The sequence below is a fragment of the Lycium barbarum genome, chromosome 3 (assembly GCF_019175385.1).
Source record: "Lycium barbarum isolate Lr01 chromosome 3, ASM1917538v2, whole genome shotgun sequence".
In the NCBI taxonomy this organism is placed as follows: Eukaryota; Viridiplantae; Streptophyta; class Magnoliopsida; order Solanales; family Solanaceae; genus Lycium; species Lycium barbarum.
In genome coordinates, this window is record NC_083339.1 from 63,509,924 (window position 1) to 63,523,095 (window position 13,172).

At 33.1% G+C, this 13,172-nt stretch overlaps 2 protein-coding genes across 2 annotated transcripts; one reads left to right on the top strand and one right to left on the bottom strand.

Annotated features, from left to right (window-relative positions):
* Positions 1 to 6,650: 6,650 nt before the first annotated feature.
* On the top strand, positions 6,651 to 7,863 carry LOC132630905 (protein FAR-RED IMPAIRED RESPONSE 1-like). The gene is made up of 2 exons (XM_060346486.1): positions 6,651 to 7,232; positions 7,654 to 7,863. Exons 1-2 carry the CDS (start codon positions 6,651 to 6,653, stop codon positions 7,861 to 7,863), a joined length of 792 nt encoding a protein of 263 aa, XP_060202469.1.
* A 1,172-nt stretch (positions 7,864 to 9,035) lies between these two features.
* On the bottom strand, positions 9,036 to 12,939 carry LOC132631447 (uncharacterized CRM domain-containing protein At3g25440, chloroplastic). The gene is made up of 4 exons (XM_060347025.1): positions 12,667 to 12,939; positions 12,331 to 12,601; positions 10,300 to 10,707; positions 9,036 to 10,176 (listed from the first exon to the last, which is right to left on the bottom strand). The coding sequence occupies exons 1-4, from the start codon at positions 12,891 to 12,893 to the stop codon at positions 9,637 to 9,639; spliced, it is 1,446 nt and encodes a 481-aa protein (XP_060203008.1). The 5' UTR covers positions 12,894 to 12,939; the 3' UTR covers positions 9,036 to 9,636.
* Between the last annotated feature and the right edge of the window lie 233 nt (positions 12,940 to 13,172).

The following is a 13,172-nucleotide window of genomic DNA, read 5'->3' on the forward strand; positions in this document are numbered from 1 at the left end:
GTCGGTTTTTCTTTAAAAACATTCCAGACGGGTTTTCATACCCATTTCTTCTCCTCTTCCCAATTAAACTCCCATTCCCCTCAAACCCTAGCTACCCGCCGCCCAGCCCCGCCGCCCAGCCCCGCCGCCCAGCGTCGCCGCCTGCGCAGCCCGTCCCCACCAACCCCAGACCCGTTTTGAAGTTAATTAATTGAGGTTAGTTTCTCTTAAATTAGGGCTTTTAAAATTCTTTCAATTTTAGTTTTATTTGTAGATTTTAGGCCTAATGCTAATCTATTTAGCTTTGTTAAACATCATTTGCAATGTTATTAATGTTGAATTTGTGAAAAAAATGTAAACTTTATTTGACTAGTTTAGTTGTCATTTTTTTTTTTTGGCTTGAGATTGTGCTATATTTCATGTTCTTTGTCAATGTATTTGTGTTAGCTTAGTTATCATTCTTTGTAATATTATTGATGTTGAATATGTACAAAAATGTATACTTTAATTATTTGACTAGTTTTTTTTTTTGTTGGATTGTGCTTTTTGTTAGAATTCCATAAGTTATTAGAATTGTTGTTGATCATTCCAAATTAGAATTGGTTGAGATTGTGCTTTTCAAAGTTAGAATTGTTAAGTTATAGTATTTCTATAACCTCAATACTAAAATGTAGATTTTATTTCTCTAGATTTACTTTTCAATTTTTAGAATTGGTTGGAATTGTGCTTTTTCAAAGTTAGAATTATTAAGTTATGTTAGAATTATTAAGTTATAATATTTCTATAACCTCAAAACTAAAATGTAGACTTTATTTGACTAGATTTACTTTTCAATTTTTAGAATTAAAGTTAGAATCCATAAGTTATTAAAGTTAGAATTGTTATTGAGAATTCAAAGTTAGAATTGGTTGAGATTGTGCTTTTCAAAGTTAGAATTGTTAAGTTATAGTATTTCTATAACCTCAATAGTAAAATGTAGATTTTATTTCTCTAGATTTACTTTTCAACTTTTAGAATTAGTTGGAATTGTGCTTTTCAAAGTTAGAATTATTAAGTTATGTTAGAATTATTAAGTTATAATATTTCTATAACCTCAAAACTAAAATGTAGACTTTATTTGACTAGATTTACTTTTCAATTTTTAGAATTAAAGTTATAATCCATAAGTTATTAAAATTAGAATTGTTATTCAGAATTCGAAGTTAGAATTGGTTGGGATTCACAAATGAATTCGAGAATTTCTTAGACTGGACAGGAAAGATTAATACTTTCGAGTGAAACAGTCAGATGTAATTATGGAGAGATGAGAAATGTAGAAGAAGAAGTAAGTTGTTTATTCAGTAATCAATGAATGAATCCAATCAGTACAAGTACATGGTTATATGTAATGAGAAAGGTAACTACTTAGCTTAATCAACTATAGTATCCTAACAGAATTCTTGACGGCTAAGTATAACTAACTCGGTAACTAACTTCTTAACTACTAGCCAACTCATCAGCTAATGTGGATATTACAATTAATCCCTATATTCCACTAATCTAATTATCATGTATCATTTGTACACTTATCATAATGTCATTCTTTTCAGTCTGGTCCTAATTCCTTCTGTTTGGGCTTGAATTATCTGGGTTTGCTGGATTGCTATAGGAGGAAAATTTAATGAGAAGTCTTTTTTTTTCTATGGCACCTTTTTAGCATCTTTTTGTGGATGTATTAGAGTTTATTGTTACAATTAACATTTAGCTCAATAAATTCAAACTATTAAGGTTTTGGACTGGAGGTCAACTAGGGGGACTTGGAGGTATTTTCCTTGGTTGAGCATGAGAATGGTGTGAATTTATGAGCTGTTGTAATTGTTAGTCATAACTATCTTAAATGAGAAAATATTGTTGTACTTGTTAGTAATCTCTACTATTAAGAAGAGCCAGTTGGGACTCACTTTATCGTCGTCCGTTTCCAATTTAATAATAATAAAAAATTGTGGGCCGGTTGGGGCTCACTTTATCGTTGTCCGTTTCCAATTTAATAAAAAAAAAATTGTGGGCCCCATATATATTATATTAAACAACAACTAATATAAAAAAATATTATGGGCCCCATAATTCTAATATATATATATACCTGTTTCAATTTAATAAAAAAAAATTGTGGGCCCCATATATATTAAGCAACAACTAATATTAAAAAAATAGTGCAAATTAATAATGTAAAAAAAAAGAGTACACCCCATATTAAAAAATCAAACAATATTCATGTAATTTCTAAAGTATCTCATTAAGTCAATAATGATGGATTCATTGCCACGTGCGTATTCGTAGCAAACACTAATGTAATAAAGTTTTAAATACGGAACACAAACTACAATGTTATATTAATCGTGTTTTGAACATAGTATCCCATATTGACAAAATCAAGCAATATATATATAAAAAAAAGTGAATCCCATATTAAAAAAACAAACAATGTAAAAAAAAAGTGCAAAAAAAAAATTGTGGGTCCCATAATTCTAATAAATATATATATATATATAAGTGCCTCCCATTTTAAAAAATCAAACAATATTCATGTAATTTCCAAAGTATCTCATTAAGTCAATAATGATGGATTCATTGTCACGTGCGTATTCGTAGCAAACACTAATATAATAAAGTTTTAAATACGGAGCACAAACTACAATGTTATATTAATCGTGTTTTGAACATAGTATCCCATATTGACAAAATCAAGCAATATATATATATATATATATATATATATATATATATATATATATATATATATATATATATATATATATATATATATATATATATAAAAGTGAATCCCATATTAAAAAACAAACAATACCAAAAACAAAAGTGCAAAAATAAATTGTGGGCTCCATAATTCTAATATATATATATATATATATATATAAGTGCCTCCCATATTAAAAAATCAAACAATATTCATGTAATTTCCAAAGTATCTCATTAAGTCAATAATGATGGATTCATTGTCACGTGCGTATTCGTAACAAACACTAATATAATAAAGTTTTAAATACGGAGCACAAACTACAATGTTATATTAATCGTGTTTTGAACATAGTATCCCATATTGACAAAATCAAGCAATATATATATATAAAAAAGTGAATCCCATATTAAAAAAACAAACAATGTCAAAAAAAAAAAGTGCAAAAAAAAATTGTGGGCCCCATAATTCTAATATATATATATATATATATATATGCATAAAAATAGTAAAATGTGCACCCCGTATTAAAAAATCAAACAATATTCATGTAATTTCCAAAGTATCTCATTAAGTCAATAATGATGGATTCATTGCCACGTGCGTATTCGTAGAAAACACTAATATAATAAAGTTTTAAATACGGAGCACAAACTACAATATTATATTAATCGTGTTTTGAACATAGTATCTCATATTGACAAAATCAAGAAATATATATAAAAAAACAAAAGTGAATCCCATATTAAAAAAATAAACAATGTCAAAAAAAAAAAAAAAGTGCAGACTTTGTATTCGTAGCAAACACTAATATAATAAAGTTTTAGATACGGAGCACAAATTATAATGTTATATAAATCGTGTTTTGAACATAGTATATATATATATATATATATATATATATATATATATATATATATATGCATAAAAATAGTGCAAACTAATAATGTCCAAAAGGGTGGGCCCCATACTAAACAACACCAAGCAATATAAAAAATAAAAACAAAAAAAAGAAGAAACTATATAAAGCATGGGTTTAGACCCATGCTTCGTCGTCCGTTGTCCCTTAAAAAAAAGGGTGGGCCCCATACTAAATAACACCGAGCAATAAAAAAAAGGAAGAAAAAAAAATGGAACTCACCATCTCCAAATTCATGGAAAAAAAAAGTGGACCCTATATTATCAAAATCAAGCAATATCAAAAATATAAAAAAGTGAACCCCATATTAAAAAAAATATAATGTTAAAAAAAAAAGTCCTGACTTTGTATTCGTAGCAAACACTAATATAATAAAATTTTAGATACGAAGCACAAACTGCAATGTTATATTAATCGTGTTTTGAACATAGTATATGTATATATATTATATGCATAAAAATAGTACAAACTAATAATGTCCAAAAAAAAAAAAAAAGTGCACCCCATAAAGGGTGGACCTCATAGTAAACAACATCGAGCAATATAAAAAAAAAAAAAAAGGTGGAACCCACCATCTCCAAAGTCACTGTAAAAAAAAAAGTGGACTCCATATTAACAAAATCAAGCAATATCAAAAAAAAAAAAAGTGAACCCCATATTAAAAAAAAATAATGTAAAAAAAAAGTGCAGACTTTGTATTCGTAGTAAACACTAATATACTAAAGTTTTAGATACGGAGTACAAACTACAATGTTATATTAATCGTGTTTTGAACATAGTATATATATATATATATATATGCATAAACATAGTGCAAATTAATAATGTCAAAAAAAAAAGTGCACTCCATATTAAAAAATCAAACAATATTCATGTAATTTCGAAAGTATTTCATTAAGTCAATAATGATGAATTCATTGCCACGTGCGTATCAATCCATTAGTGGGAGATGAAATTGCTTTTCTTAAAAAAGTTAAGTAGTCAAACCATACAGTTTTCTTTCTTTTTTTATATTAGCCTGAGATCTAATCTAGTTATTAAAGTGTAAAAAAAAGTGGACCCCATATTAACAAAATCAAGCAATATCAAAAAAAAAAAAAAAAGTGAACCCCATATTAAAAAAAAATAATGTCAAAAAAAAAAGTACAGACTTTATATTCGTAGTAAACACTAATATACTAAAATTTTAGATACGGAGTACAAACTACAATGTTATATTAATCGTGTTTTGAACATAGTGTATATATATATGTATGCATAAAAATAGTGCAAATTAATAATGTAAAAAAAAAAGTGCACTCCATATTAAAAAATCAAACAATATTTATGAAATTTTCAAATTATTTCATTAAGTCAATAATGATGGATTCATTGCCACTTGCGTATCAATCCATTAGTGGGAACAAATGAAATTGCTTTTCTTCAAAAAGTTAAGTAGTCAAACCACAGTTTTTTTTTTTTTTTATATTAGCCCGAGATCTAATCTAGATATTAAAGTGATGTATTTGTTGTTCCGCCATGTCATTTATTTGTTATGTTCACTAAAATAAATATACTTAAAATATTTATATTTTAAAATAAAATAGAATTTAATTACTTTTTTATTTTTATTCTTACTCTAATAAATGTGAAAAGAGATTAATGTCGTAAAAAAAAATCAAATGGAGATCAAATAATGAATAAGGTAAATTCGTCAAATTATAATTCTAATCGACGTTTTCTTAAAAAATCATGCAAAAGACAACATGACAAGTAAAATGAGCTAAACCGAGAATATTCACCAAAAATTAAAAAATAGTATTTCTTCGTTTAAATAGAAAATCAATTTCTACTTTGTTTCGTTTTAAACATGTAAAATTAATTTAATAATTTGAATTAGAATTATCCAAATCAAAATTTGATAAAAAAATAATAAGTATGTTACACCTTTAAATTAATCGAATTAAAATTGAAAGTATCAACTGATGCTTAAATATTGCTATTGTTTTATCTCAAAGAGAGGAAAATAGTTTCCTTTTAAACAAGTCTCCTCTTTTAAAAAATATTAATAAATTTGTCGATTTTGTATTCGTAGCAAACATTAATATAATAAAATTTTAGATACGGAGCACAAACTACAATGTTATATTAATCGTGTTTTAAACATAATATATATATATATATATATATATATATATAATCACTATTAAAAAACAACTACATACACATAGACGCACTATAATCTAAAGTGTTGGGCTCGTGCGCAGCGCAGGCATAGGCCGTCTAGTAACTCTCTTAAATGGGAATATATGTGATTTTCTACTGGCTATCATTTTCCCCTTCAATGAATAAGAATGTGAATATTATGCAAGCTTGTGTGAGTTTGGTTTTCTTGTAACACGGTACTCTTGAGTTCAACAACTTTTAGCTTTAAGTGACCTAAAGTTGATGCATTTTGCTACTTCTTTGCTTGTTTCATTAGATTAATGAAGTCAAACAGAAAGGTAGAACAATGCATATATTCATGGGGCTTTTGTGTCGATTCAAGCTTCTACTATATGAAGGCGGGCCTGAAACATAACCGTATAAATCTGTTCAAGAAACTTTTGTTGTGTGGTAGTTACTTCCTAGTCAATTTGGTAATACCATTATCATGTGTGCGCACTGCTGCGTCCTTGTTCCAGACTCGATTTTTTAGTAGTATCCGAAACACCTTTAGAAAGTGTAAGCGGAGGAATCTGATCATCATTAGATATTTCTCATGTCTGAAAGGAAGTCCTTGTCAATTGAAGCCTTCTTAGTTAGTCTTCAAGTTTCACAAATAGGAATGATAGTGTGATAGATGATGCGTATTAGTCATATTTTCCTCATTTCACGTACTAGTTGATTCTCGGAGAGCATAAAGGTGCTTCTTTTGCCCATTCTTTTCCTTTTATGTTCTACATCTGTGATCAAAACAGAGCACAACTTGTTTCAGTTTTGGTGCCTTCTCGCTGATTCCTTTTTCTTCTCTGATAATGCAGGACATGATGGATTATGGGCATTTATAAGTCTGAGTTGGCCATGGAGAGCCCATCTAGCCATGCATTTCATTTGGATGAAAGAAAAGATAATCTGTTAGTTGAGAGCAATGATGACCATGGTTATCTTGTCGAAGAGCTCACAAGAGCCATGTGTACTTATGTTTCCCAAGATGACAAATGTTTTAGGCAATCTAATGGAGATCAACCATCAAGCGACAATGCTATTGAGCCACAGATTGGCACGGAATTCAACTCCAGAGATGATGCTAGAGACTTTTACATGGCATATGGCAGGCGGACAGGCTTTACCATTCGCATTCATCATAATCGGCGGTCTCGGATCAATAATATGGTTATTGGACAGGATTTTGTCTGCTCGAAAGAAGGTTTTCATGAGAAAAAATATATTCACAGGAAAAATAGAGTTCTTCCTCCGCCACCAGTAACTCGAGAAGGCTGTCCTGCCATACTGAGAGTAGCTTTAAGGGATGGAACCAAGTGGGTTGTCACAAAATTTGTAAAAGAGCATAATCATGCATTAATGTCCCCAAGTAAAGTTCCATGGAGAGGATCCACAAAAAAATTGGTCAGTGAGGTAATTGTTAATTAGCACTAGTCATTCAACAGATTTCTGGTGATGCATTTGACAAGTTATAGTTCTACTTACTAATGTCAATATGTTCTAAGTTGAATGACAATGGACAAGTTTCTAACGGATTTGACATTTGAGTTGATGTACTACAGCAAGCATACTTATATGTACTACTGCTATTATGTTTGAAAGAGGGAGAATGACTCGATTGGCAGGCCAATTTGGCTGCAGTCTATTTGGTTGCTTGCTTTTGCTATAAAAGAAATGCACATGTCTGAACTTGATCACTCTGCCATTGCCCCTATTCAAAGCGATATGAAAGAACTTCTACATAAAAGTGATTTCTTTATTTCTGTTGAAGAATTCAGTAACCGTGATTATATGCTTTCTCTCACTTTGGTAACTTAATATTTGCTTGTTCTAGGATGAGAAGGATCAAAGAATTCGAGAGCTGACGATTGAACTTTATAATGAGAGGCAGCGATGGAAGCGTCGTTGCACAGCTTACCAAGAACAACTGCAGACACTGTTGAAATTCATTGAGGATCACACTGATCATTTATCGAGAAGCGTTGAAGAAGCAGTCCAGCGAGTGAAAGAGCTTGATAATGAACAGCTAGAGGATTCAGATTAGCGTCCTAATACTTTGTACACATTTTTTGCTTTCTCTGATACTAACTTGTAACTCTAGGGGAAAATATTGACATGTTTTGATCTAGGGCCAAAGGAACTCTCTGTATTGTATCATCATTTGCAGGATAGCCTTATAGACAAAGAAGTTTTCATCTGTTCATCAAGTTCCCTGGACATGCTAAAGCCTAGTAGATTAAGAACACAAGGGAAAAGGAGAAAAGACGGAAAAACGAAAACTGAAGAGGAACAAGACTGTCAGTTTCCTTTCTCAACTACGTATATTAAGAGAGAGAAACCAAAGGTCACGGGTTCGAGTCCAGGGCATGAAGTCACTTTTATTAGTGAGCGTTGTACTCCCTAATGTGGGACTTTCCAGCACAAATTTGAATTTAGTTGAGCTCAAATGCGGGTACCGAACACAGGGTGGTAAACTAGAAAAAGGGAGAGAGAGAGAGGAGAAGGACCCATCACATTAATCATTAGGAAATCTCAGGCGGGTAGTTTCCCTTTCCCCTTAGATATGAACACGCATTGGAAATAGATTAAATGCAGGATGTCATCTGACCATTTTTAAACGGTTTTCCTTGCTCCAATTGCGCTAACATTAAGAACTGTCCTTGGAAAAAAAGAAAAAGAAAAAAAAAGAAGCACTTTATCTGAAATTGGGCAAAGGGGTGGTTAAACCTTAAAAAACATTTATCCAGGGCTTACTGGGAGATATTGAGAAGGTCTTGAGGATGCAATCGGCTTGTGCATTAATGGTCACTGTCATTTCTATAATTTTCAGCAAAGACGTGGAATGCAAATGGATCATTACTGGAGATACATTAATAGAAACCATAATCTAGAACGCTGTTTTTTGTTTTTACAGTTACCTCACTTTCAGAGTTTCTGTCAATTCAGACTAAAGGACAGCCCGGTGCACTAAGCTTCCGCTATGCGCGGGGTCCGGGGAAGAGCCGGACCACAAGGGTCTATTGTATGCAGCCTTACCTTGCATTTCTGCAAGAAGCTGTTTCCACGGCTCGAACCCGCGACCTCCTAATCACATGGCAGCAACTTTACCAGTTACGCCAAGGCTCTCCTTCAGTCAATTCAGACTGAAAAGGGTAAACTGTTTTGTAAATGACGAGATACATCAAGGCTGTGAACAGCATAGAACTATTATTGGTGTCAGCAGTAAAGACAGAAAGAAGGCTTATACTTTTCGCAACACCATTGATAACAAGAGTAGCAATGCCCTTACTGCTGAAACACGTGAATCTCTATTTTCGCTTAGAGAGGTAAATTAACATTTGATATTAAGTAGTCTTATTCCCATACAAAAATCTAACCCCAGAATGAAATTGCCCCAACCAGTGAGAGTGTCCCAGTTAACTGATTATTCAACCAGCAAGTACTGCTTTTTAAGCCCTTTCACCAATCCACACTGATCTCATTGACAAGTCTAATGATTGCAATCTTGTATCCTTGTCCAGTAGAAGAGCTTTGTCAAGCCTGCTCCTCTCCACATTCAGTCTCTGTATTCTGGTTGAACACTGCTATGAATCAGACTGTATACCATCTTTCTACTTCAATACTCTCAAAGGACTTTGGACAGATGCAAATGAACCACAAAGATGAACCTCAATTATCTTTGCTTCTTCTCACTTGTTAGTCTTACAGTTCGAACCCATTGGAGAAAAGGGATTCCTTGGATAAAGGCTCTATTAGTTAGTTAATTCGTAGCCTGAGGATACCCAAGTGAAGGATATTGCTAAGAATATACAGGCATTCATCTCTTCCTTTTCTTCAAAAGTGATGCGGCTTGCAGAATCATTTTATCAACTTCATCAGGATCTGGTGTGTCCGCATCTTTACCCTGGGATTTCTCTTTCCTCGAGTTAGCAGATATCTGACGCAAATGCTCCTCAAAATCCTCTTCTTCTCCATTGCTGTGTACAGGAAAATTTTCAAACTCATCCAAGTAAAGAGGTTCCTCAGTCTTGTCCTCATCCTCTTCCTCAGAGTCTGTTTCGAAAATATCTGAAAGATCTTCTGAATCTGAAACTATATCTGATTCTGCTGTGGACTCGTCTCCTTCACCTTGTTCAGCATTTTTGATCATCATCTCTTTGAGCTTATTTGATGCCTCAGTTTGAAGGTTCGAAGAATGTTCAGGGTCAAAATTCTCAGACCCAGTTACTTGATTTTGTTCAGGAGTACCACTTCTATTTTCAGTCTGCAATCGAAGCAGCTCAAGATCCTGTTCAAGCCGTGGAATATATCTTCTGACAGCCCTCAGGCCATCTCGATATTTAGATTTATCCAAGGCCTGTAGACAAGGAGTAATAACAAGCAAAAAGGAGGAGTTAAATGAACAGTTCATGTTCAGAAGATCCAGCAAGCAAACACTGCAAAGTTGCATAAAAAACAATAGTAGACGCTATGTAGAAACCTTTTTCCTGGAAAGAGTACTTCTTGGAGACATTATTTCTGTTGGAGGTTGAGAGTAATTCTTCCCCCTGTACATTATAATGGTGTCGTCATCCTGTATATCCAGAACGATTCCACCACTTAATCTTGCAAGCTCTGCAGCGATTTCCTTTACCTCCTCAGGAGAGAATGTTTTCACCACCACTTTTAGAGTTTGGTGCTTCTTCCAGTGCAGGTGCATGTTAAGGATGACACCTTGGTGTATCCCACGTCTTCCAACTGGCACATAATTCTTGCACTTCTCTCCCATCTTCAGAAAGTAAAAGTGTTCTTCTGGAGTCAGTATTTCCGGATCATGGGTAGCTTCTGAGTTTTCCTTGGGCTCAACTTTCGTAAGAGCTTCAAGAAGCCTTTCCTCTTTTTTCCGTGCCTACAGAATATAAGAATTGGCAAGCTGGTAAGGACTTTAATTGTAATTAAGGGAACACATAAGAAGAAGTAAGCTCCATCGCTCCACATCATGAAGAACCAACATATAATGAGTCATATAGTGGTTAATTCTTTACCATATCCGGAAAAGAGAAGAAACTCAGAGTCATAACAAATGCAGTTCTAACCTCGTTAATGTCAATATTCTTAGGTAAACTGACACCATGCCATGGATTATCCATTCAATGGAACCATGGCTGACGATGAAACCTATCTCATCCAATACTTATCAATAAAGCGGAGCCTACCCTATTAACACTGAAACTCCCCCTTGATATCAGAGGTTTATCTTTTCAAATGTTGGTTCTAAAAGAAATTAATTTGTCAAGCGTGATTATTTTGTGCCAAAACCGCAGCTTCCACCATTAAAAGAGCTTTTAGTTATTCTTTGTTATTTTGTTCCCCTTCCCCTGGCTTAAAAGTAACGAATTGATCTTATTAGATAAGCTTCGACATAGATCACATAACAATGCCTTTAAAGATAACTGTGGGGGTCAAGGGACACTATGAAAACTGTTTACCTAGGCAAGTTGATCATGTAGCTCATAGCTCACACAAGGAATTGACCATTGCACACAAGTTTCTGCTTCTTTTATCATGCTTTCGAGTGTGTTAGACTGCTTAATTTGATACACAAAAGAGATTTTTCTATTAAAAAAATGAATTTATTCTGTAAACCAGCAACTTTTTGGAGCAATGTCAGGACCTAACCTCAACTTACCCCAACAATAAAGAGTTTGGTTATAATTGTAGGGTGAGATATCTTGCAAAGATACCATGCAAGGTGGTACGATTTCATGACTAAGACCCTACATGGGGTCATTGTCCTAGTCTACCCAAGTCTTTTCTTTGCCGATTAAAGCAGATCATAACTCTAACATTCATAAAACATAAACTAGACTAATACCCAAAGTCCTCATATAACTCAATCTCAAGAATAATAGTTTAGTGTTCTATGTTCAGACATAGAAAAACTGACTCCGTCTGTCTCAATTTGGTTCTCACTTTTCACTCACCGGTCAATTTTACAAACTTTCGAAGTTCTTCCGGTTTTAATTTAATTCGCTTTTTGAAACTAAAATTTACATATTCAAAATATAGATATAACTTGCAAAACATCACAGTCCGACCCTTAGGGACAGAGGCGGATGCAGGATTTTAAACTCGATTGGGTTCAGATTCTTAACATTGACTCCATTCTTGTTTGAAAAATATGGGTTCAGACATACTATTTTTTGCAATTTTGTGATTTTTACACATAAATTTATGTATGTTGCATCTGCCCCTGCTTGGGAAGGACTGAGACAACTACATTTGGGGGTAGAAAGACTACTTTCGGAAGAACAGGCAAGCACAAATATTTAGAAAGATAACAAGACTTTTACCACAGATTGCCCTAGAGTAAACAAGAATCAAAAGATAACATAAAAAGGTCAGAGGAGCAAAAAGAGGTTGGTATTTCAAACATTTGAAGCCACCTTACTACTTTTACCATTAAAATATCAAACATCTTGCTATAAAGCTTCTACCTTACAAAGTAAAGTTATACAAAAAGGAAATTTACCTTGCTCAATTTGTAAAGAATTTTATCTTGTACAGTCATTCTTTGGAAATCTTTCTTCTTTTTCCACCTAAAGAACTTTAACCACCTGACAACTTGTCTTTTACCCTTCAATTTCTTCCTCTTGATTTTGCCTTCTCCACAACTCTCTTCAACATCAGTAGTTGATTCCACAGCTCTGTCAGCCGTACAGAAAAACCGACCCGAATATACCCATTTTTGTGCTATTGTGTGTGACCCAACCACGGGAATCTTGCATGTTGCAGTAAAAAGACTAAAACACCATTAGAGTTTTGCAAAATTATGTGTTTATATCTGGAAAGAGAGAGATATATATACCTGGTTTGTTGGGATAATAATAAGGGTCGAAAGATGAAGGGATTGGAAAAGAGATGTTTGAGCTGCCACAGATTCTTCGCCCCGACCAAACTTCTTCCCACCATTTTCACGCTCTCCGGCGGCAACCACAAAATCGCAGTTGCGTACTTAAATGGGCTTAGCTTTAATGTTTTGTGGGCTTTTCCGTGAAAATGGATCACCAAAAAATTCAGCGGATTGATCTTCATACGGACTGATCTTTAATTTTTCGGTCGTCTTTAATTTTTCGGTCGTCTTTAATTTTTGCTCCTACTTCTTATTTAATGAAAATTTGTGGATCAGAGTATTTTTATTCGCGCGTCTACGAAATCAAAGATTGGGGTTCAAAACCCAGTTGAGTAAAAAAAAACAAGGCAAGGCAGGATTTTCATAGAAATTATGCCTATTCAAAATAAAATTATGCCTTAACTTTTGTAGTATCCTACATGACTATACTGGATAAGGGGCAAAGTTATGCCTTAGGCATG